At 41.2% G+C, this 21,689-nt stretch overlaps 8 protein-coding genes across 12 annotated transcripts; 6 read left to right on the top strand and 2 right to left on the bottom strand.

Moving 5' to 3' along the window:
• The first annotated feature begins 271 nt into the window (after nucleotides 1–271).
• LOC129585746 (eukaryotic translation initiation factor 2A-like) lies at nucleotides 272–4,075 on the top strand. The gene is made up of 10 exons (XM_055478572.1): nucleotides 272–452; nucleotides 647–716; nucleotides 955–1,026; nucleotides 1,175–1,262; nucleotides 1,428–1,543; nucleotides 1,602–1,684; nucleotides 1,749–1,964; nucleotides 2,042–2,871; nucleotides 3,142–3,582; nucleotides 3,687–4,075. The coding sequence occupies exons 1-10, from the start codon at nucleotides 413–415 to the stop codon at nucleotides 3,831–3,833; spliced, it is 2,103 nt and encodes a 700-aa protein (XP_055334547.1). The 5' UTR covers nucleotides 272–412; the 3' UTR covers nucleotides 3,834–4,075.
• Nucleotides 4,013–6,535, bottom strand: LOC129585750 (ras-related GTP-binding protein A-like). The gene is made up of 6 exons (XM_055478579.1): nucleotides 6,079–6,535; nucleotides 5,778–5,810; nucleotides 5,329–5,395; nucleotides 4,975–5,264; nucleotides 4,463–4,889; nucleotides 4,013–4,361 (listed from the first exon to the last, which is right to left on the bottom strand). The coding sequence occupies exons 1-6, from the start codon at nucleotides 6,088–6,090 to the stop codon at nucleotides 4,255–4,257; spliced, it is 936 nt and encodes a 311-aa protein (XP_055334554.1). The 5' UTR covers nucleotides 6,091–6,535; the 3' UTR covers nucleotides 4,013–4,254.
• Nucleotides 6,405–8,785, top strand: LOC129585748 (UTP--glucose-1-phosphate uridylyltransferase-like). Its single transcript, XM_055478575.1, has 4 exons — nucleotides 6,405–7,271; nucleotides 7,369–7,502; nucleotides 7,594–7,772; nucleotides 7,892–8,785. The coding sequence occupies exons 1-4, from the start codon at nucleotides 6,676–6,678 to the stop codon at nucleotides 8,477–8,479; spliced, it is 1,497 nt and encodes a 498-aa protein (XP_055334550.1). The 5' UTR covers nucleotides 6,405–6,675; the 3' UTR covers nucleotides 8,480–8,785.
• Nucleotides 8,786–8,908: 123 nt separating this feature from the next.
• Nucleotides 8,909–11,746, top strand: LOC129585749 (dnaJ homolog subfamily B member 4-like). 2 transcript variants are annotated; one of them, XM_055478578.1, is made up of 4 exons: nucleotides 8,909–9,450; nucleotides 9,887–10,020; nucleotides 10,350–10,676; nucleotides 11,110–11,746. In XM_055478578.1, the coding sequence occupies exons 1-4, from the start codon at nucleotides 9,084–9,086 to the stop codon at nucleotides 11,497–11,499; spliced, it is 1,218 nt and encodes a 405-aa protein (XP_055334553.1). In that variant the 5' UTR covers nucleotides 8,909–9,083; the 3' UTR covers nucleotides 11,500–11,746. The 2 variants fall into 2 exon arrangements, with proteins under 2 accessions (XP_055334553.1, XP_055334551.1); XM_055478576.1 differs by having other exon boundaries at nucleotides 8,911–9,450; nucleotides 10,350–10,682.
• A 377-nt stretch (nucleotides 11,747–12,123) lies between these two features.
• Nucleotides 12,124–13,766, top strand: LOC129585752 (muscle-specific protein 20-like). The gene is made up of 5 exons (XM_055478581.1): nucleotides 12,124–12,284; nucleotides 12,400–12,524; nucleotides 12,732–12,856; nucleotides 13,025–13,104; nucleotides 13,432–13,766. The coding sequence occupies exons 1-5, from the start codon at nucleotides 12,273–12,275 to the stop codon at nucleotides 13,537–13,539; spliced, it is 450 nt and encodes a 149-aa protein (XP_055334556.1). The 5' UTR covers nucleotides 12,124–12,272; the 3' UTR covers nucleotides 13,540–13,766.
• A 696-nt stretch (nucleotides 13,767–14,462) lies between these two features.
• Nucleotides 14,463–16,497, top strand: LOC129585767 (myophilin-like). The gene is made up of 5 exons (XM_055478604.1): nucleotides 14,463–14,689; nucleotides 14,862–14,937; nucleotides 15,091–15,215; nucleotides 15,842–16,046; nucleotides 16,188–16,497. Exons 2-5 carry the CDS (start codon nucleotides 14,926–14,928, stop codon nucleotides 16,254–16,256), a joined length of 411 nt encoding a protein of 136 aa, XP_055334579.1. The 5' UTR covers nucleotides 14,463–14,689; nucleotides 14,862–14,925; the 3' UTR covers nucleotides 16,257–16,497.
• A 746-nt stretch (nucleotides 16,498–17,243) lies between these two features.
• On the bottom strand, nucleotides 17,244–18,755 carry LOC129585766 (peptidyl-tRNA hydrolase 2, mitochondrial-like). Of its 2 annotated transcripts, none has more exons than XM_055478602.1 (4): nucleotides 18,543–18,750; nucleotides 18,215–18,429; nucleotides 17,767–18,127; nucleotides 17,244–17,382 (listed from the first exon to the last, which is right to left on the bottom strand). In XM_055478602.1, exons 1-3 carry the CDS (start codon nucleotides 18,673–18,675, stop codon nucleotides 17,774–17,776), a joined length of 702 nt encoding a protein of 233 aa, XP_055334577.1. In that variant the 5' UTR covers nucleotides 18,676–18,750; the 3' UTR covers nucleotides 17,244–17,382; nucleotides 17,767–17,773. The 2 variants fall into 2 exon arrangements, with proteins under 2 accessions (XP_055334577.1, XP_055334578.1); XM_055478603.1 differs by having other exon boundaries at nucleotides 17,245–17,382; nucleotides 17,756–18,127; nucleotides 18,543–18,755.
• Nucleotides 18,602–21,680, top strand: LOC129585765 (xaa-Arg dipeptidase-like). Of its 3 annotated transcripts, XM_055478599.1 has the most exons (8): nucleotides 18,602–18,766; nucleotides 18,927–19,078; nucleotides 19,366–19,692; nucleotides 19,763–19,839; nucleotides 20,167–20,316; nucleotides 20,536–20,824; nucleotides 21,033–21,131; nucleotides 21,187–21,678. In XM_055478599.1, the coding sequence occupies exons 3-8, from the start codon at nucleotides 19,380–19,382 to the stop codon at nucleotides 21,468–21,470; spliced, it is 1,212 nt and encodes a 403-aa protein (XP_055334574.1). In that variant the 5' UTR covers nucleotides 18,602–18,766; nucleotides 18,927–19,078; nucleotides 19,366–19,379; the 3' UTR covers nucleotides 21,471–21,678. The 3 variants fall into 3 exon arrangements, with proteins under 3 accessions (XP_055334574.1, XP_055334575.1, XP_055334573.1); XM_055478600.1 differs by having other exon boundaries at nucleotides 18,756–19,078; XM_055478598.1 differs by lacking the exon at nucleotides 18,602–18,766 and having other exon boundaries at nucleotides 19,073–19,211; nucleotides 21,187–21,680.
• The last annotated feature ends 9 nt before the right edge of the window (nucleotides 21,681–21,689 follow it).

Consider the following 21,689-nt stretch of genomic DNA (forward strand, 5'->3'; position numbering starts at 1 on the left):
CGTGCCAACTTTCAATACATCTAAGTTTCTAAATTTTTCGTAATTATAGTGAATCATAAAGAAAAAAATTTAAACTTTTCGCGTTTGCTTGTAAAACTGTAAAATCTTTTTGAAATTTCGGCCTGAGGTACGGCCGCACGACTTCATCTCTACGTGCTTAACATGTTACTTTATACGTGTCGGCACACACTACGTACAACCACTCTGCTACAACACAGCCTTTTCGTACGTACGGACTACGGACGTACGTATGTGATTTTCCAAAGCGCACAAATCGCGACAATCGTGAAGGACGCACTTCGCGAACGGCAGCGCTTACGAACTGGTTCCGCGAACCTGAGACCAGTGGTTTCAAATTCCATCGAGTAGTATCCACATCTGAAGAGTCCAGAAAAAATATCTGATTTAAAGAATGGCTTCCACAACGGATGCGCCTCCTCTGATGTTAGCACGTAAGTGGTTACAGCTGCCAGCGTCCTACAGTACCGTTCATACTCTGCATTGTGCAGTATTGGGCTGAGTTGGCACTTGGTTTTTGAAGTGATAAGGGGATCTGATGACTGATAGAATTGTTTTCTTTTCTTGAGAGGAAATTATAATGAGATTTTTGGAATTGCATGAAACGTCTAAGGAATTTTATTTTCAGTTCGTGGAACCCAGGGAGTGCAGCTGCAGTATGGCCCTCCGAATAACCAGCCTGTGGAGTTTTTTACCAGGTAAAACCGTAAACGGTAAAACCATAAAATTTTTTACCTGTAAAAAATTGAAAATCTTGGAATTTAGAGATGTGTGTCATAAATTATTGTATCGTGTATCATATATGAAATTATTTCCCCAGTTTTGTTGGTAGTCTCGAATTTTTTTATAGTGATATTGTTTTGTGCGATTTTTTATGTATTAATTCTATATTTCTTAAAATTGTAAATGTACCTAACGTCCGGACCTATTTTGCAGCGTGAAAGTGGATAGTCGTTTCATGGTATTTAGCCCGCACGGGCGATATTTGGTATACCACACTCCAACTGGGTAAGAACATGAGCGCTGTTGTACGGTTAACTGCACTTATCCTGTGACTGTGACATCTCCGGTTTTGTTGTGCGTTCAGACTTCGGATTTTATTTTTCGATTTCCTCACAAACAGTGTCTGGATTGATCATCATTTGATGTAATTTAGGGTGCAATTGATCGATATCCAGAACCAAGAAACCCTGGAACTGGGTGAGGGAACCGTTCTTGTTCGCGATGCTGCGTTTTCGCCGCAGGTAGGAAAATGTACCATCATAACTGCAAGCCTGCACCATACATAGCTGCATACCTTGATCGCATTATTAATTGAAATTAAATTATTGAGTGCGTTTTCTTCCTTGGAAAACAATGGTTTACCGATGTGCGAAAGTGCGTTGTGATGATTATTGTGGTAATCTTAGGAGGGATATCTGGTTTTATGGGATGCGCCATCGAAAAAGGAAGATAACAGTTGCACGGTGTACGACTTGAAGAGCAGGACGGTCAAGGCCGTCTATTCGCAGTTGGAAACAACATGGTAAGCGCAAGTAGTTAAATGTATTTTTTCGTTCGGCAATTAGGAAGTTCTTTTGCAGGAAAATTACGTGGTCCAGCGACGACAAGCTTCTTTTTTTGATGGGAAAAGATCAAACTTACGTATTCGGTGATCCAGATTTCAGTATGCTGAAATCGCAAAGTTTTGAGTGCTGATATCGTGGAGCTCACTATATGTTACTCTTTAGGTACTCCTGTGTGCGTCCCGAAGAACAACAAGATTGGTGAAATTTCCATCTCACCGGTATCGAAGCCTTACCACGTCATCGTCTTTAATCCATACAAAAGCACACCCGGTTTTGTACGATTATATCGCTATCCAAGCATCGACGATCCCGCCACTGCTCTAGCTGCCCGTAGCGTAATGAAAGAAGATCAAGTTGTTTTCAAGTGGAACGCCCAAGGTACAGCTGGAAGCCTGGATATAATTGCTTTTTTTACGTTATTCTCCGCATTCGGTGCATAATCTTAACATTTCCAGGTACTCATGTTCTTTTCCTGGCTGCAACGGACGTGGATGAAAAATCGTATTATGGATCGTCGCAGCTGTTTTTAATGAATACCTCGAGTGACTCACTGGTTATCAGCTTGGATCAAGAGGGTCCGGTGCACGCTTGGGAGTGGAATCCCAATGGTGAATCGTTTTGCGTCATCTACGGCTACATGCCTGGGAAAACCTGCATTTTCAACAAACGCGGTGATCGGGTCCATACTTTCGGGGCATCGCAGTATCGCAACGGTCTGATGTACAACCCATTCGGTAATTTGCTGGTATTGTACGGACACGGGAATATTCGTGGGGCGCTGGAAGTGTGGGATATGACCCATATGAAGAAAGTGTGCAGTCATGATGCCGAATACATGACGTACATTGAATGGGCGCCCGATGGCGCCACGTTCTTGGTGGCTACCACATCGCCTCGGCTGAAAGTGGGAAATAAGCATCAGGTGTGGAGCTACACTGGCCAGTTACTGTTGGACCAACCATATGCTGGGGAATTGTTCCAAGTGTGCTGGCGGCGTGCTCCGCCGGGTATGTATAAACCGCCGGATCCATCCGTTGAGCTGGGGAAGAACTTCACGCCCAACGAACAAAAGAAAGCAGCGGCTTACATTCCTCCGTCGATGCGCAACCGGGTTGGCATTGTGGGATTAGAACCGGAAGCAGGAGCGTCGGTGCATTACGCTGCACAAGTGCAATCCAGTCCAGGGTTTGGGCAGGGGTACAAGGCTGGCATACCTGGACTGACGATGGATGAAGATGCAAAGAAAAAGGCTAAACGTAAAAAGAAGCCAAAGACTGAAAGCGAGGCAAGTACTGTGATGATTTGTTGTTCATGATTTTCTGAATGGAAAAAATTTACTTAGTTTTAGCCGAATTAACAAGTGCTTACCTGCTTACATAAAGTTTGAGTCGTTGAAGTGTGTTACTGAACTTGCACGAGCATTGCCAGGATTAAATAGTGATTTTTTTCGTTGCCGTACGGTCTTTCAACAACCTTATGAGCTAAGATAGTGCCTAATAATTAGATTATGATTAAATTAATGTGAGCTGATAAAAAAGTCAGTGTTGTCGTTTAGGGCGAAAAAAGGGAAGGGGACGAGGGCACTGAAAATACCGGTGTCCCGCGTAGTGCTCCCCAAAACATTAGAGCAGATCATGCCGGTTATGGCCATCGTCGTCCATCGGATTCCCATTTCGGTTCGGGCTCACCATCATCCTATGGATCGTACCCATCCCGATACCCCCGGTATCCACCAGGACCACCACGCAGACCATCCCTTAAAACCGAGGGTTCCCACAGCACACATTTGCGGACCGGCAACTCGGAATCCCAAGGGGAAAGGCGTCCCAGCCAACCGGATACGGAGAAGCGAACGCCGAAACCTAAACCGAATAAAAATGCTCCACGTCCTGTAGCAGCATCGCCTGAACGACTTGCGGAATCCGATGGTGATGAGAATCAGATGGTGTCATCAGGCGATCCAGAACGTGATAAAAAAATTGCCCGTCTAAATAAGGTAAATATTTTCATGAATTCACCAGTTAGTACTACTTGCGCTTACAGCTTTGAGATTCTTTCGCTCTGTCGGCCTGCTTTAATTTCAGCTCTCTTTAATTACAGAAACTAGCGGAGATAAATGTTTTGAAACAAGAACAAGCATCGGGGAAAGTTATGGAGAAAAACCAGCTTGATAAGATTAAACGACTGGATTCCATTGTGAAGGATTTGGAAAAATTACAACTGAGTACCATCTTGAAAAAGAAGTAGTACTAGTACCATCTTGAAAATTGGTAAATTGTTGATACTGCTTTTCTTACTTCTTGCGAATTAGAACGTGATTTGAGCTTTTACTTTGACCACGGGTGACGAGTGCAGGGTGCGCGGTCACTAGTTTTTAGTTTTGACTTGTCAAACTGCCGAAAATTCATGTTTGCTGTAGACCATGCTTGGTTTAGAGTTTTCGGTTTAATGAACTGAATCGTTCCAACAAAAAAATTAATAAGATCACATTCCTGCGAAAGAATTGCACAGATGGGTTAAAAACAACTGGTGAACCACTGAATACACTCCTCGTGACTTAAAATTACTTACACAGCAAGCCCAAAGAAATAATAAAAAAACAGTACTTCTAATAAATTGTGTAAATCATGTTATTTCAGCAAATAAACTTTTGGCCGTGGAAACTGGTTTAGCGTCCCATGGAAATCGCAGAAGTGGCGCGTGCTTGATCCAGATGTTCAAGCTTCTCGAAATGCTTCCGCGCATTTCGTATATTTATCAGCATAGCAGCAGAGGCTGTCAAAAAAGATACGCGTGACGATTTACGAAAACAATGACAGCAAACAACAACATAAATACAGCTTGAATGTCACAAGTGACTGATGTGGGTGACTTACGAATAGTTGAATCGCTGCACACTACCATCACATAAGTATTCGGAGTGAACACATCCATGTATGCTGCGAAATTCGCATTGCGCACTTCCATGCTCTGAAACTGAGCCGCAAGTTTCGTGCAGCTGAGTTTGAACTGTTTGATGATATTGCTGACTTTCTCAAAGCGATGCACATCACGGTGAGGTTTTCTCTGACAATGGGATATGACCAGGAATGTAGCCCGTTCAAAAAGCAAAACTTCATCGGCTTCGATAATTTCAGCAAACTGTAGCAAATTCCGCTCCAAAATGTCTACGTTTGGCACTAGCTGATACACAATACTGGACCATGCTTTGTACAATGTCTCATCCCAAATACTCGTGCGAAAACAAACGCACTTCAGTGGTTTGCTCAGTTTGGTCAAATTGTCTTCACGATCCTTAAAAACCTGCAAAATTAAATTCTCTTCATTAGTAAAACGTTGCTCCAACTTACAGCAATTATGCTTAAACAGAAAAACAATGTCATCATACTCGATCGCGCTGGTCTTCCTGGACCAAATCCATTTTGTGAATTAGGCAGAATACTTTGGCTTCCGGTGAGTTTTGCAGAATGGCTTCCAAGCACGATTGATAATAATGCATATCCTTGTCTAGTTCACGGCTTTCCACGTCAAATACGTAAATGAGCACTTCCACATTGCGAAAAATGGTGTCACGCTGACTAGCGAAGTAATTCTCCATAAAAGCCTCCTGTCCACCACAATCCCACAAATTCAGCACCAAATTCCCCAAGAATCGCACATGGGAATGTTCCACGTCAACTGGAAAATTTGTTGCACTTGCAGTTGTAGAACACTTTGCGGGAGAGAAATAAAAAAAACTTACTTGTTGCTCCGAGTCGGCGTGTGTCGCGAGCAATATAATTGGCAAATATAATGGAACGCATGCTGGTCTGTGAACAAATTCAAAGTTAACAACTGAGCTAGGTAAGTACCTAACTGTATCTACAACTGACTGTTGAGGTCGGAAATGAATATATGAATGCTGAATATATGTATGCTTTACAAACAATTTTATGGGCTAGAATCACTGAGAGAAACTTCAAATAAACCAAGAATTTTTAACAGATCGCTGATCGCTAAAGAAAAACAAAAAATTCGTCAAAGTTGATTATCTTATTCAGCAATAACCAAGACAATATAAAAATACCCGCGCTGAAATACACTAATTAATAAGGTTCAAATTTTAAACATTAAAAGAACAACCAAAATCACAATTCGTGCTCTTGGGACGCGTATTTAGTGTTCCAGAAAACTTTGAAGTGTTACTAGTACCTTGCCAGATCCAGATTTGCCCATTAACAACACCTGAAATGAGAAAGTGCAAAATGATGGTCAATCCTTTGACTAGACGCAAGCACAGCTAATACATCCAACAACAAAGCAAATTAAAACAAAAAATCCAGAACTTTTAAGAAACTCTAACCGCTAACGAAGTCATTTCGAAAGCAGGAAAGTTTTCGAAAAACATTCATTTATGGTTGCACGATCCTGCAATTGAAAAATGGAAAGCACTGCAATCTTCAAAATATTTAGGATTGTGTCATTGTTACGTATTTCCAAGAGTCAAACGTACCTTTTTCTTCATTCTCGTTGGATTACAGTTCGACAGTCGAGGAAGAAGAAAAACCGGAAGTGATCGAATGATCTATTAAAATTAGTCAAAACAAAGAACGCAAAAACTGGAAATCTTTCGAATTCTTCCACACTGAAATTCAAGGAAAATTGAAAAAGTGAAACTCTTTAGTTTCGTTACAGCCGAGAAGAGGCGACTGGCTCTGTTTTACAGGTAATCTGCTCTGATACCATTGCCGAGTAATTCCAATTTGCTGTATTGGAATCAGCGTGCTAACTGAGTGGTTGTCACATCTCGATAAAAACTCCAGGGCGCCTTTGCTAAAAGGAGAAGTGAAAGTCGAAAACCACAGTCTTCCTGGGAAATTTTCGTTTATTATCTGTGGCCGCGGGGACAATAGACACAGCCCTTAGCAGTATAATCTTTAGCCGTTTTTGTCGGATTTTATTACAGCCTGGGGATCCCGCGACTATTCAGATCTGTTTTGCGTTGTTTGGTGATATTCACAGAACCACATTCATCACTGTGAATAACACCAGTTCGGAAATTTCCACGCTACGTCATCCTGGAAAACGTGAGTCGGAAACAGTAGCAAGAATGGGAGACTTTGTCGACATTCAAAAACAGAACACTGTGGAGCATCTGAATCAGGAGCTGGAAAGGCTCCTGCAGTCCGCTCCTCCCAGCAAGGCAGAACGCGATCGCAAGGAGTTCGATGGATTCTCTCGTTTGTTTAAGCGCTTCGTCTTCGAATCGGGTGCCGCCATCCAATGGGACAAAATCCAGTCCCTGCCCGAGAATGCCGTGCTGGACTATGCGTCTCTCAAAGCCCCCGAAGACAAGCAGGCTATCGCCAACATGCTGAGCCGTTTGGTTGTGGTTAAGTTGAACGGAGGCTTGGGAACGAGTATGGGCTGCACTGGGCCGAAGTCGCTGATTCAGGTGCGCAACGATCTGACGTTCCTGGATATGACCATCCATCAGATCGAGAGCCTGAACCTGACTTACGGGGTGGATGTGCCGTTGATTCTGATGAATTCTTTCAACACTCATGATGATACCCAACAAGTCCTGCACCGCTACAAGCATCGACGTGTGCGCATCTTCACCTTCCTGCAGAGTCGCTATCCCCGTATCGATCGGGAAACGCTGATGCCTATCGCCAAAAATCTTAGCGGTTCTTCCAATGAAGTGTAAGTTTCGCAGGTGGTGGTATTTTCACGTCGGTAGAAACCGAAGTTTTCAAGTTGCGCTAAAGTTTTGGTTTTAACGTGTTTCTGGGTTTTACAGGTGGTATCCTCCCGGTCACGGTGATTTCTACGAGGCCTTCTACAATTGTGGCTACCTCGACCGCTTCATCGAAGAAGGAAAGGAATACTGCTTCCTGTCGAATATTGACAATCTGGGCGCCACCGTCGACATCAGTAAGGAACTGGTTCTGCTGATGTTCACCAGCGAAAATGTTCGCAGTTTTACGTTCAGATCTTGAGTTTTGAATTTTTAACTGCTTTTTAGGCATTTTGGAGCTGCTTCTGAATCCCCAGCAGGCCACTGAGGGACTCGTTGATGCGCGTAATCTGGATTTCGTTATGGAAGTAACTGATAAAACTCGGGCTGATGTTAAGGGAGGAACATTGATCCTTTACGAAGATAAGCTTCGGTTGTTGGAAATTGCTCAAGTACCGAAATCACATGTAAGTCCAGCCTTACTGCTGCATGTGATCAGACTGCAGTTCTTTAATAAAACCGGAAAAATTGAACGAAATTCTTCTTTAATAAGTTTTCATTGAATTGTCCTGTTCTTCCTTGGCAGGTGGATGAATTCAAAAGCATTTCGAAATTTAAAGTCTTCAATACGAACAATCTCTGGGTTAATCTCAAAGCCATTAAGCGTTTGGTGGAGGCGCACAGTATGCAGTTGGAAATCATCGTTAACCACAAGCACATCGACACCGGTGCCAACGTGATTCAGTTGGAAACCGCATGCGGTGACGCTGTAAAGAACTTCGATCGCGCCCGCGGTATCAATGTGCCACGGCGCCGTTTCTTGCCGGTGAAGAAAACGGACGACCTTCTGATGATTATGAGTAATTTATATAGTATCCAACAAGGAACGCTGATTATGAATCCCAAACGTGTGTTCCCTTCGGTGCCTTTGGTTAAACTGGGTGATAAGGATTTCGGAAAAGTGCGCGATTTCTTGAACCGTTTCTCTACGATCCCCGATTTGCTAGATTTGGATCATCTAACCGTATCGGGCGATGTCACATTTGGGAAAGGTGTTATCCTGAAAGGTACAGTGATTATTATTGCCAATCATGGAGAACGAATTGATATTCCATCTGGGGCACTGCTGGAAAACAAAATTGTTTCTGGCAACTTACGCATCATGGATCATTAAGATATTTGCTTCAAAACTGCAAAGTGACTGCGTTAAATGGTTTATACGGAATTTATTTGGTTAATAATCAAAACGCATTGATTGGCACATCGGTATTATTTCGCTAGAGATGTTGCTTTGAGTTTGTTTTGCGTTATTTGTCGGCTTAGATGCTTTATAGTTTATATCATGTTAATTTAAATTTGCCTGTCTTTGGTTAATCTCACGTTCGCTTTGCTTTGACTGTGTTGTAACTGCTATTCTCGCTGATAAAATATTGCTGCTTTGGCAGTAAGGTGGTGGAATTAAAATAAAGTCTAGAGACGATTTGATAGGTTAATGCAGTGCAATGCAGAAGATTTTTATCGACATTGCTTGATCGCCTTGTCCGGCCGTATCTATGGAACCGATCCAAATAAAAATGGTATGTCATGTCTTATGTGGAGCTCGTACCACAATAAGACGATGCGTACAGCTCTGTTTATGTGTTTTATTTACCTACTGTACAAAAGTATGGTAATACTTTTACTCGTAATGTAAGCGCTAAACAAATGGTTCGACCGCGGTGGTGTGGTGCCGCAATATATAATGAACTGAAAGAACTTCCTCTGCGTAATTTTTTTGAATGTCTGTTGCCACATCCGAATCTTCAGACCCAATCCTAGCAGGATCAGATCTGGATATCGCTTTTTCACTCAAAAATGAAAGGATTCTTAAAAAGGATCGGGCACATCGCAGCAGACCGCCACAATGTGGAGCGGAAGTGGTCACCAACCTGCCAGATTACTATGACCTTTTAGGTGTCGACAGGTCTGCAACCCACCAGCAGGTGAACAATGCTTACCGTTACTGTGCAAAAACATTGTACTCCGAAGCAGAGAAGTCTAATGGTGCAGAAGAACGAGAGAAAGTATTGGTCAAATTATCCAGACTAAATGACGCGTACGAAGTCTTAGGCAACTCCAAGTCGCGGACTATTTACGACTATTACGGTGCGAATTAAAAATATATTCAGTAAATAATACACTGTACAGTATTTCAAAAAATTAGCAACAAATGCTAACTTTAATTACATGGATGTTCAGATTTCGAATAAGTATATGTATGTACTGTAGTTTGGCTGAAACGACTATAAGTATGCAGTTATATTTTACTATGAAATTGAGCTTACAATTGAGTCATACGACCGTGCCAGCGTTAATAAACCGCAAAAATGTCTTTGAATAAGGCGACAATGCTGTTGTGCAGTATTTAAATACCTATGAGGCTATAACAAAAAATCTTAACTTTTAATAACTATCACATGTAAGTAAAAAACTGGGTATTAAGAACCTTGAGTACTGAGGCTATGACTATTAATAACCACTTCTGTTTCAAGTTTAATTTTTATTGCTGCACTACAGACTGTGTGAGCACAATTTTTTTTAGGTCCACAAGCAACAAGGAACGGATTCATCAACAAGTCATTCGATTTCCGCGAAGGCCTGTACAGTCGACAGAACAAAGAAGATCCCGTCAGATTTTTCCAAAATTTTGCGCACTTGGAGAGCGGAATTCCTAAAGTTAGATGCTGCTCCGCAAATTTAATTTTAATACATTTTTAAAGCAAATAATCAGATAGCCGCTATTTGACTGGTACACCGGTTTGAGTTTAAGTTTTTTGAACTTATTTACCCACGTCATATTTCTTTTTCTACCAGATGTCTGTAATAAGCCGGTTTCATAACATAGCACTTGCACATGAATATTAGGCTATGGAATACCAGAAAGCAGTACAGTAGTATTAATTACTAGAACTACATTAAAGTTATTAGGAATATGCCAGCTGCGAAAGTTTTAAGGAAGTGGTCAGCATGTGAAGGCACTTTTTAGTATGATTCTATTGTTCCAGATATTAAACGATGCAGTTTATCTGCGAAATTTACTGAAAGCTCGCGAGGAAGATTTAATACCGCCGGCACCGGAAACTGAAGTTCGAAAAGTTCGCGTGACCTTGGAAGAGTTATACAATGGAAGAGTCAAAACCGTCGAAACACCAGGTCACAACACGGGTTTTGTCGATTTGGTAATCCTGCCGGGATGGACACACGGAACACACATTGTGCACTCTACTCCGGAAAACAGGAGCGACTGTCGAAAGACTGCGCCGTTGGTGTTTGAGATCAACGTAGAAGACCATCCCAATTTCCGGTTACAAAATTTCGATCTTCACACCACAGTTAGTGTAAGCAAATTATAAACAGTGCAATTTCGAAGTCGTACCATAATAAATATTAAACAGTACCCATGATATTCCAAAGGTTGTTCGTGTTCTGCAGCTACAAAATTATTCGTATTTACGGATAAATTTTTTTCACACTGTCGGTAACTGAATACGAACTCGCGCAGCAAATTGCGAAGCACGTGTGGGAAACAACTGCATCTCGCACGTCTACAGTATCTGCAACTCTTCAATATCGATCTTAATCAATCGGCTAACCATAAGAACACCGCCACAAAATACCTTACCATTAGAAGTAAACTACAACAGTTAAATACATATCTATCTGTAACTGTAGATAGGCCATGATTTGGCAGTTACAGTAACTGTGTAATAATAATCCTGTATAATTAATATTAATTATGTGTTTGTGCGATTGTCAGTTTTACAGATCAGTTTAGCTGATGCGATGGGCGTTGGTCCAGTTCAAATTCGACACCTGGATGGTCGAATGATATTGGTCAATTTAACAGAACTAATCCATCCCGGTACCGCAAAAGTACTGATCGGCGAGGGACTGGCAAAAGATGCTGGGAAAATGACGTTTGGTGATCTTCATGTTCACTTTGATATTATTTTTCCGGAGCATGTGGATCCCTGGCAGAAGTTGGAGTTGTGGGTGGCACTGGTAGAGTATCCTCTTCCGAAGCCACCATTACATTATGCAGTAACGCCTATCAGTCAGGCATCGTTCGAAGCGAGAAAGCCGGTCGAAATCAAACTTCCTCAAGGTTATGGTGCAGCCGTGCAAGGAAACGAAATGGACGGAACTCACGTTTGAATTCAAAAAAGTTCAGTACAAGTGTATTGAATTTAGTTTTGATATGGAAAGTTTCAATGGCTTTCGAGGATTTCTTGGAACCGCTTTCTGCAAGTAAAATATGAATATGAAACAGTTCGCTATGTATTGTACATGCTTGCTGTGTATGTGTGCCGTTATGTCTGGCTATTGAACAATGTTCAATACGTACCTACCTACAAACTTATTACAGTAATAAAACTCTTCAGCTACTAGCATTAATAATAGATGAACTTACACGTACTGACACCCACACACGGGGCCGTCTAATCACCACTTTAGTTTTCCTTAAAGGGTGCTTTTAAAGCGTTTGGGAACTAACGGTAAGCACTCCGCTCCGATGAAAAAGTGTTGTCCAATGCAAACATACGGTACTGTTTGACACACTAGGGAAGATCATCGGCATCTGTATTTGCAGCAGCCACGTAATTACTATGATACAAACATTACCCGCATTTTTATGGCTTCGCACGCAAGATGACTTGCTCAGTCTAGATATAATTATAGGATTTTGAGTCTGAGTCATATGTATGGTTTGGGAAATGATTCGCACGGGTTTGCAAAAAAACAATTCACGTGCAAAATTCGCACATATATATATGGCTCACAGGCAGCATATATACATCGACCTCATCCATGCAGATTATCTCGTAAGACTGAAGTTTGAGCTACACTGCTGCTTTCCAGAAAGAGACGGGCCTATAGGATAACTGATTCGATAAATTAATTAGGATTCTTATCCGACAGGAGCAACCATGGGTCGACATGTAAGTCTCGTACAATCTATTAGATCTCCCAAAGGTCACGCAGCAGTCTCGCGATGTCTAACTGGTAGTTGATACAACAGCGTTATATTAATTTGCAGGTTTTTTTTATTTTTAGCAAGCACTGAAACGCAATCAGGCAGACGAACAAGCCGCTTTGCAATGGGTATTCGCTATTTTGGGCGAACCCGCACCACAGGGAGATTTCGAAGCAATATTGAAGGACGGTAATGTTCTTTGCAGGTAAGACACTTCATTAAGAAATTTCTTGATACAGTACTTCTACAATCAATCCAACAAAATTGAAAAAGCTTTTAGAGTAGTAGTTTTACACTCATATAAACTGTAAGTTTAATATAACAGTGATTTCAAACGTTTCTTGATCGGTAATGATCTGGCTGGTCTATTTAAGCAATGCTTTACTCTCTGCTTTAGTTTTTAAAATTACAGATTTATGCAAAAAATTCGACCCGAGCTGATTACCAAGTACAAACCATCTGAACAAGGCGCGAAGCAACGCGAAAACATTAGCCTATTCAACAAAGCTTGCGAGCAGATGGGAGTGCCGGAAACCGGTTAGTATCTACAGTATTTACAGTAGATTAGCAGTTTTACCGTAATACAGACCTCTACGCTCTTTTGATAACAAAGTGCTTGAACGGCTAAGATTTTCATAATTAGTTTTAAAAATCGTTAGATAGATTTAAATCAACATGTTTCATTTAATTTGTGCTTGCTTACAGACCTTTTCCAGACGATTGACCTTTTCGAAGGTAAAGACCCGGCTGCCGTGGCTAATACTTTATCTCGGCTTGGAGGAATAGTAAGTGAACTGAACGCAAAAGTGAATTCCTTTAATAGCGCAATGTATAAATTGTAATCTAATTTCTTATTACAGTAAAGACATGCTTTTATTGCTTGTTTAAAAAATTCATACGATTTGTTAACCTACAATTTCCAGAGCTACGAGTAGTTCAACGCCTTTAAATTCACCGCAGTTGTAAACATATCGGTAACAGTCCCGTTCATTAATTAATTCTGATGTTTATAGTAAAAAGTAAGTTCAATTCTACCTGCAAATTTTCTGAAAATATTTTTAGCACTTTCATTGACCTTTGATCGTTTTTCTGTAACGTTTTCTTTGTCATAGTTGCAAAAGACCAGACCAGATTTGCCACCTCATGGACCCAAGCTCAGTGAACAGCAAGAAAGGCAGTTTACGACGGAACAGTTAGCGCCTGGCAAAATGTTCTATTGACATTGCGATGCCTTTAGCTTTGTGTTTTGCTAGTCTAAACCAGACTTACTTACACACGCTTGATCTATTTTTGATCATCCCAGCCATTTTTGGACAGTTGCTTTTAGTTGGTAAACAGATGCGCTTCCGCTGCTGTCAGAAGGCGTATGTGACGTGTTTTTTGACATGCATCCTTCGTGACACACTACCGTAGGCATATGGCAAAAATAAATAAAAACCATTTATATCTAAAACAACAAAAAAAATGTCAAGGGACTATAGATATATTTTAAATATAATGTGTGTGTGAAAAATTATAAGCAAACAACGATTCGGCAAAGTTCGCTGGAGTTTAAGTTAGTATAATATACGGACTAGTCTGCACAGCGAATCTGACTCGGAACGGTAAACAGTTAGGAACGATTAATAGACGCAATTGTACAGTACATCTAGGAACGATTAATATGATGTCCCTATGTACTATGATGTAATCCTCCAATGTAATTTGCCGGTCAATATGTATTTAAACCTCTATAGATACATATAATGTAAAAGACAATTGTTTATGCTTTCTGTGTCTTGTCTACCAACAGTTCTTCTAGAAAATGAAGACACAACAATAGTATATTTTTATTAATTACCGATTTATCGTAATAACTGCAATCACAGACACATATTGTACATCTAGGAACGGCAAAAAATTTATTATGGTTGAGAAAACCCAGCTGTTAAATTACTATGCTAAAACGTTTATAACTGCGTCAAAAATGATTTAGAGCGCTAACTAAGCTCCATTTAGGTTCTAAATATAATGCTAACAAACGTCGTAACTAGTCTGCTCAAAGAAATCGGATACAGGCGTATGTGCGGTGCAGCGGATTGGAGCGGTTGCATCCTCAGTGCCGGAAGCATAATTATTCATGAATACACTTTGGTTTTACACATTACTAATTCAAAATCGTTACTCATGAAGTATCACCATCGCAATCATCAGTTGACTGATTCAGACATTTGCACTTCGACAACATTTTTTGTTTTTGGTTTTGCCAGCGACACTAGTACACTAGCGTCTTTTAGTCGCAACAACTCGGCACTGTTTGGACCGGGAATATAAGCTGTGCATGCCTATTACGTTAGATATTTGCAGAACATCGTATAATAATATTAGCCGGTAAGCGAATGAACAATAATTAATCTTTGTGCTTATATGTACATATCTAAATCGTGATTCATAACAGTATAGGTAGCTGTGTTACGTATCGTTGACCCTCTGTAACGACAATATAAAACAGATAAATTTTGGATTTGCTGATCCATATGCCTAACGCTTTGGTCATTTGCAGGTTTAAGTTGTCTGACTGTCTGCTGCTTGACGATAATATTGCATCGTAATACTGCAGGATAAACATGGGTCGTGGGGTAAGTTGCCAAATCATATAATGTCATTTTTAATGGGCAGTGTACTAATATATGCGCAATGTACATGCTGCGTCAGAAAATTCTAGAGTACGTGTGCAATTAAAACAAACCTTTCATATCAAACAACTATAAATGCTGCATGCTTTGTTATAGTTCGGACCGCAAAGAAATCACGAAGACGAACAGACTGCCTTGCAGTGGGTCTTTAGTATCCTAGGCGAACCAGTTCCGCAAGGGAATTTTGATGATATTCTGCGAGATGGAAATGTTTTGTGCCGGTAAGTAGCGGAATCACATCCGGCAGAAGATGTTTAACAGCAAATTTATCAGGAAAAACTGACAGCCACATATTCATGGTAACACGGGTGTAGTGTTTAGCGTGTCATGCAGTCACTTTTTTGTACTGGATTGACAATTTGCTAATACTTTAATAACGATAATTTCGAACGGTTTGGTCTGTGACCTTTCAGTAATGCACCGTATGTAGTGTTCCATTTGGAACTGGAGCACTGTTAGATACCGGAATCAGACGCTTTAGCTGTTTTCGTGCTTACCATTAGCGGTTTTTGTTAGTTATACCTATATGGACTGCGACCAGTATGTCGATTACGATTTACTGGCTACGATTCAATTATACGATACACGATTTTCATAGGCTCCATTTAGGTTCTAAATATAACCCTAACAAAAGCTGGCATTATTAGCATTTAGCAAACGTTCGTTTATTTAAAAGTACATTACTATTACTACTCTACCAGTATTACCTCATCAGGCCCTGATGAAAATTTAGAAGCCTCGTTCGACGTTTTGTTGGTACATGCAGTATAAGTAATTAAAATTAAATTCGAGAATTCTTTGCATCATTTTTGGGTTTTTGGTGCAATGTTGCGTTGTAATTGTTCAGCTTCATGCAAAGGATTCGGCCGGACCTGATGACGAAGTACAAACCAAGCGATCAGCCGGCTAAACAACGAGAAAATATTGGACTGTTTACGGAAGCGTGCGTCCAGATTGGTGTTCCTGGAACAGATCTGTTTCAGACAATCGATCTTCAAGAGCGCAAAGACCCATCGGCTGTGGCTCATTGCTTAGCACGTCTTGGAGGAGTGGTACGCGTCGAACGAGTTCAGCTATACTTCTAGCTAAATTACAATATGATAATGTTAGCGTGCGGTCGAAATAACTCACGGTCAGCTTATGTACAATGTAAATTGACTAACTTAAGTTTTAATTAATTAATAATTTTGCAGCTCCAGAGAGTGCGCCCAGATCTACCACCACACGGACCGCGACTGGCAACACAAACGCATGCGTTCTGAAACTTGAAGCTGTTCTAAGAAACCTTGTAAATTGTCAACGTTCTAAACTCAGTATAGTATGTAACCGTAACGTTTTTCAAAAAGTCGGAACATATCCATGAAAACGGGAGTAAGTATTTCTTAATTAGTAAGCTTTCATTAATATGGAATATCACAATTAGTCTAAGCTCACAAGCACATTTTATTTCTCTGTTAACCTAAAACTGTCGCAAATTGCCTGATTAAAAATCATCGTCCCAGCGCCAATAATGATGAACAAGGTCAAATACGGAAAGAGAAAACACATGATGACAAGTAAATAAAAGCACAGATGTGATTTTAATAATAAGTACGAATGTCATAAAAACAGCAACGCAAAAAATTTGTCCAAGGCTGGGAATACTTAGGTACTGCATTTCGAAAAAAATAAAAAAACAGTTATAAAGTACGGTCATCTTGAAAACAAAACTGGTTTCACTAGCATTACCTCAATATGCGCAATCGTCGACCGGCCCGAATTCAACAGTTTGTTTCCATCCGTATCTTCAATTCTCATCTGTTTTTCGATCCATTTCTCCGATCCTTTGACGATGTCTTCGTCGCTGTCATAATCGCTCTCACCATTTCCAACCGCTCGACTGGGCCTCAGGATCGGCGTACGGATGTGCATTTTTATCAACACTCGCAGCGCCTTCAGTTCTCCATAGGACATGATACGAATGACGTCCCTTCGCATGCTATCGAATCGCAGTTCCGGAGAAAAGGGCACTGCCGTCGCCCGCAAAACATTATCAATATCTCCAAAATCTACGGGTCTGACGGGTTTCAGAAGCAATTCCACCATTAAAGTAACAGGAATACAATGCGTTGACTTTCCATCTTGTAATCGACGACTCTTTAAAGCATGTAGATATGCGGCCACAATCTGCAGTCGACGATACAAAGTCTTTTTCATAAACCATAAGCCTTCGGGAAGAAGACGCACGCGCTCTTCCAGATAGTAGTGCTTCCACTGCAGATTGGCTTCGGCGTCTTCTAATAGGCGTTCCAGAACAAGATCTTCGGATTTCGCCTGTTTTGGCGTACGGACAATGGAAACATGGATAATGATCCAGTCAGTCAGCTCGGGCTTCATTTTGCCAACAAGCTAAAAAGTATCCAAATTCAGTTGTCGCAGTGCAATTAATCTTACTCACGCATATACGTCATGCTAGGAGGACTGCTCGTATTACAAAACAACAAATTTCTCCAAGGTAACAACAAACAAAAACCAACAAGCCCTACCAAAACCGTCTCCCACTGGAAACCGAGATTTTTAGCAAAGAAACCACTCACTAACAATGAATTACTAGTAGTTTAGTCAAACTTTTAAAATTGATTTTTAGATATTGATTGATTGATTGTTTATTGAGTAGCCAAGCCGGGTACAATTCGGCATTCTCACATATTTCTTAAGTTTAATACAGTCTTATGTAGTTTTCACAAAAAATTCACAAAAAAAGCAGGTACAAGCCGCGCACCAATAATATACCGTCTGTTCATAGCAGTTTCAGGGATCGAGTAACGGTGTCGATCTTCTGCACTTCTGCTGGTCCGACAGCCAAGACAGTGGACGTTCCCGCTGCCAGTTCCGTACGACCAGCGTCGTGCACCAAAAATGCATTTAACCCGCTGGCCTTGCAAGTAGCTTCGATATCGTTCAAATGTTTGGCATCACGTCCTCGCAGCACCACTTTAGCTTGTCCGGTACTCAGCCATAGCTGTAAAATCGCACGATCAGCGTTAAAATTTTCCACGGCCCCAACTGCGGCGTGGGCGCAATGAGCTGCTAATTTTCCTCTTGACATATCCAGATCGCCACGAGCCACCAGGACGAGTTTAGTTTGCGGCACCTGAACAACAACTATTATCACGCACAGTTGGCCATTGGAAAGCAAGGTACAGGCGTACAGCTATCGTTATCAAAGAAAGAAACTCACATTTCCATGCGCAGCTGCATAATTCGCAACTGTACGGATTTTCCGAAATACAGACGACCCGGTTCTTCCCCGCAGAATCCAGCCAAGCGCGAAACCCAAACAAGCTCCCGATGCTAGCCACATGTTAGAAGAGCTCAATATTCCATTGCTTCCCTGCGAATCCTTCGCGTCGCCCATAATTCCTTTCGCGAATGTTACGCTGTGTGGGATAAGTTCTGAAGTTCAAAAGTCAGTAACGATAAGATCATAACAACCATAAGTTTATCGCAAAACTAGCAGGCATAGGCTGTATAGCAGTAGGAGCTGCTGCTAGCCAGTAGAAACTGACCGTGGCACTGACTAATATTGACTCGTATTGAAGGTTTTTCTGAAATCGCCACCTGTAGCGGACAAAGCATTTTTACTTCAACGTTATGCTGATCCTCCAACGCGCACCAACAACCTAAACGTAACACTATCATGGTTGTAACGGGTTGTTCTGCCAAAAAAAGGATCAAAAAAGTGCCCTAATCCTACGATATATATTTGCTGAAAGATTAAATTAGCCATTAGGTAAGTTACATTTATCGTCTTTGTGAAGTGTTTTGTTTTTATGACTTAGGCACTTATCATCAATAATAATCGCTACCTGGTGCGTGCTAACCACACCGAGCGTACGAAGCCACGGAAGTGGTCAAGTGGCTGCTGATGTTATCGTTTATCCCCTTGGTAGAAGTTCGGCCCGGCGCTTCCACGGAGAAATACCGCTACAGCTGTGATAGTTCTTACCTCGAAGCTGCAAGTGAAATGTGGATGGGGATCGTAAATCGGACGATTTGATTGTTCTGGGTTTCAAAGTTCGAACAGGGAATCGTTGCTTTCAAAGTAAGTACCCTATAGAAGTGATTAAATAGAGCTTTGACATCAGCGTGGAATTGGATGCACTTCCCAGAACGTGCTTACACTTTTACGGTTATAAACTTATACCATTTCACTCTTATAGATATTCCGAACTTTGGTACGTGTATTCGTGTCTCTGCAGTCCTGGTTAATGAGAAATCAGCTTAATTTCTATTCGTGACGGTCGTTTTGTTATGCAGAAAAAATCTCGATCTCGTTTTGTTATGGGTAAAATCTCGATCCATGTCTTAAATTCTGTTTTACTGTTGCAGAGAAGATCGCCAGCATGGCTGTATTTCAGAAACAAATTGATGCTGTCGTGAAACGCTACGAAAACGCTTTGAACGACATTAGTCAGGAACTATGGAACAATCCCGAACTCCTTTACAAAGAGTACAAAGCGCACCAGCTTCTCACGGATTTTCTGGAGAAGGAGAAGTTCACCGTTACTAGAAAGTACAAGGAACTGGATACAGCATTTCGAGCTGAATTCCAGAGTGCGAAGTATGATCCGTCGCTGCATGCAACTATCGCGGTACTGTGCGAGTATGATGCACTACCGGAAATTGGACATGCATGCGGGCACAACCTTATTGCAGGTTTGTCTTCTTGTGCAGTGAGCTTTCTCCAGAAGAAATGTACGACGGATATTTTTATTGGTATTAACAGAATCAGGTATTGCCGCTGGTCTCGCCTTGCAAGATATTTTAAGAAATCAGTCGGACGCTGGTTCTGTGGAAGGACGCGTAAGTATTACTAATATCGTAGTAGCTAAGTAGTAGATACAGTACTACTACGAGCAATTACAAGTTACAGTATTATAAAATTTGATTACAAAGGCATATAATTATAATTATTTATTATTAGATATAATGTGACCATTGAAATGTGACACTGTTGCTCCCGTAGTTAATATTAGTGGTCTTATTTGATTTATCGTTGCTGCCTGACGTTAATTGTGCTTTGCTTCGAATTTATTTTTCGTAAGATTTGGTGAACGCGAACTGAACGAACAGCAAATCGTGGTTCTCCCCGCACAATCTTATTCCCGGTTCATGCAGTTTGTATTGTAGCTGGTGGTGTTGGGGTGTCCAGCTGAAGAGGGCGGTGGCGGTAAAGTGGATCTTATCCGAGCTTCTGCATTCGATGACATTGATTTTGCCATGATGGTGCATCCATTCCCCTGGAACGATTTGGAACCGATTATCCTCGGAATAGAACGCGTAAGTGTTTGAGCAACTGAATGCCACGAACGGTAGAAGCATTGTCGGCTTCTATCGCTTGATTTGGTTATTCGGACGGGCCCTTTTTGCTCATCTTGCGAAATACATCGATACTTTAGTTTTATTTGTGTGTATGTAATGATTAAAAGGCACTATACCGATGCTGTTTGCTTAGAATTCGGCAGAATAATAATTTGTGCGCCGGTTTTTGTTTTAAAGTGTTACGTGAAGTATCACGGGAAAGCGGCGCATGCTTCCTGCGGACCTTGGGAAGGCATTAACGCTCTGGATGCTGCAGTTGCCGCGTATCAGGACGTATCGTTGTTTCGACAGCAGATGAAACCCAATTGGCGCGTGCATGCCGTCATTCTGAACGGTGGTGCGAAGCCGAATATCATTCCGGATTTGACAGTATCACACTATTATATGCGAACGCAAAATGCGGCTGATATGCAAGTGCTCAAAACCCGGTTGATGGATATATTTAATGCTGCTGCTAAAGCTACGGGTAAGAACATTTTATTGCTCAGATTTCACAGCGCAGCGTTCACTATCGCGAGATTACTGAAGCTGACTGGGCGTAAACTGTAAAGCTCCAGTTTTATCGTTTTTATGGCTACATAAGTTGTTGACCTTGAAGCTTATCTGATTCGGTTTCGGGCAGCAGTGATCGTGATACTATGTAATATGTATTGCCTTTTTGTTATTCGTTTTAGGATGTACCATGGAAATCGAATGGGAAGGACGACCATACACAGGAATGCTGCATAATTCCACAATGTCTGCTCTTTATAAGAAATATGCTGCTGCAGAAGGTAGGAAAGTACCTGCTTTCAGTAATGGAAAATTGTGTGAGTGTTAATTGTTTAGGGATGGAATTCCCGGAAAATGTTCCGGGATTTTACGGTTCGACCGACATGGGTAACGTGTCCATTACGGTGCCCAGCATTCACCCGTGTGTCTTCATTGGACAGCAGTATCTTATTCACACCAAAGACATGGCAAAGCAGGCCGGAAGTCCACAAGCCCAGCCGTACATTTTAAACGCGGCCAAGGCTATGGCTTTCACTGCCATTGAGCTGTACCAAAGCAAAGAGCTACGCGACAAGGCGAAATTGGAGTTCGAACAAAAGAAGAAAAGCTTTACTGGATAATGTTTTGCCACACGTGTTAGTGATGCTTGCTATTTATGACTCTTGGTTTGAAATGATTTTGGTAATTGTGATTGTTTTATTTGAGATTTATTTTATATTCGATTACAGATGAAAAGTTTTGATTATTGTGTTATGACAAAAAATTTTTTAATTGGTTCACTGCGCAAAAAATTGGATGCAGCAAAAATTTAGACTACGAGTACTGTTCGAAGCGCCTTG

Source organism: Paramacrobiotus metropolitanus, unplaced genomic scaffold (genome assembly GCF_019649055.1).
Source record: "Paramacrobiotus metropolitanus isolate TYO unplaced genomic scaffold, Prichtersi_v1.0 Parri_scaffold0000018, whole genome shotgun sequence".
NCBI classification, from domain to species: Eukaryota; Metazoa; Tardigrada; class Eutardigrada; order Parachela; family Macrobiotidae; genus Paramacrobiotus; species Paramacrobiotus metropolitanus.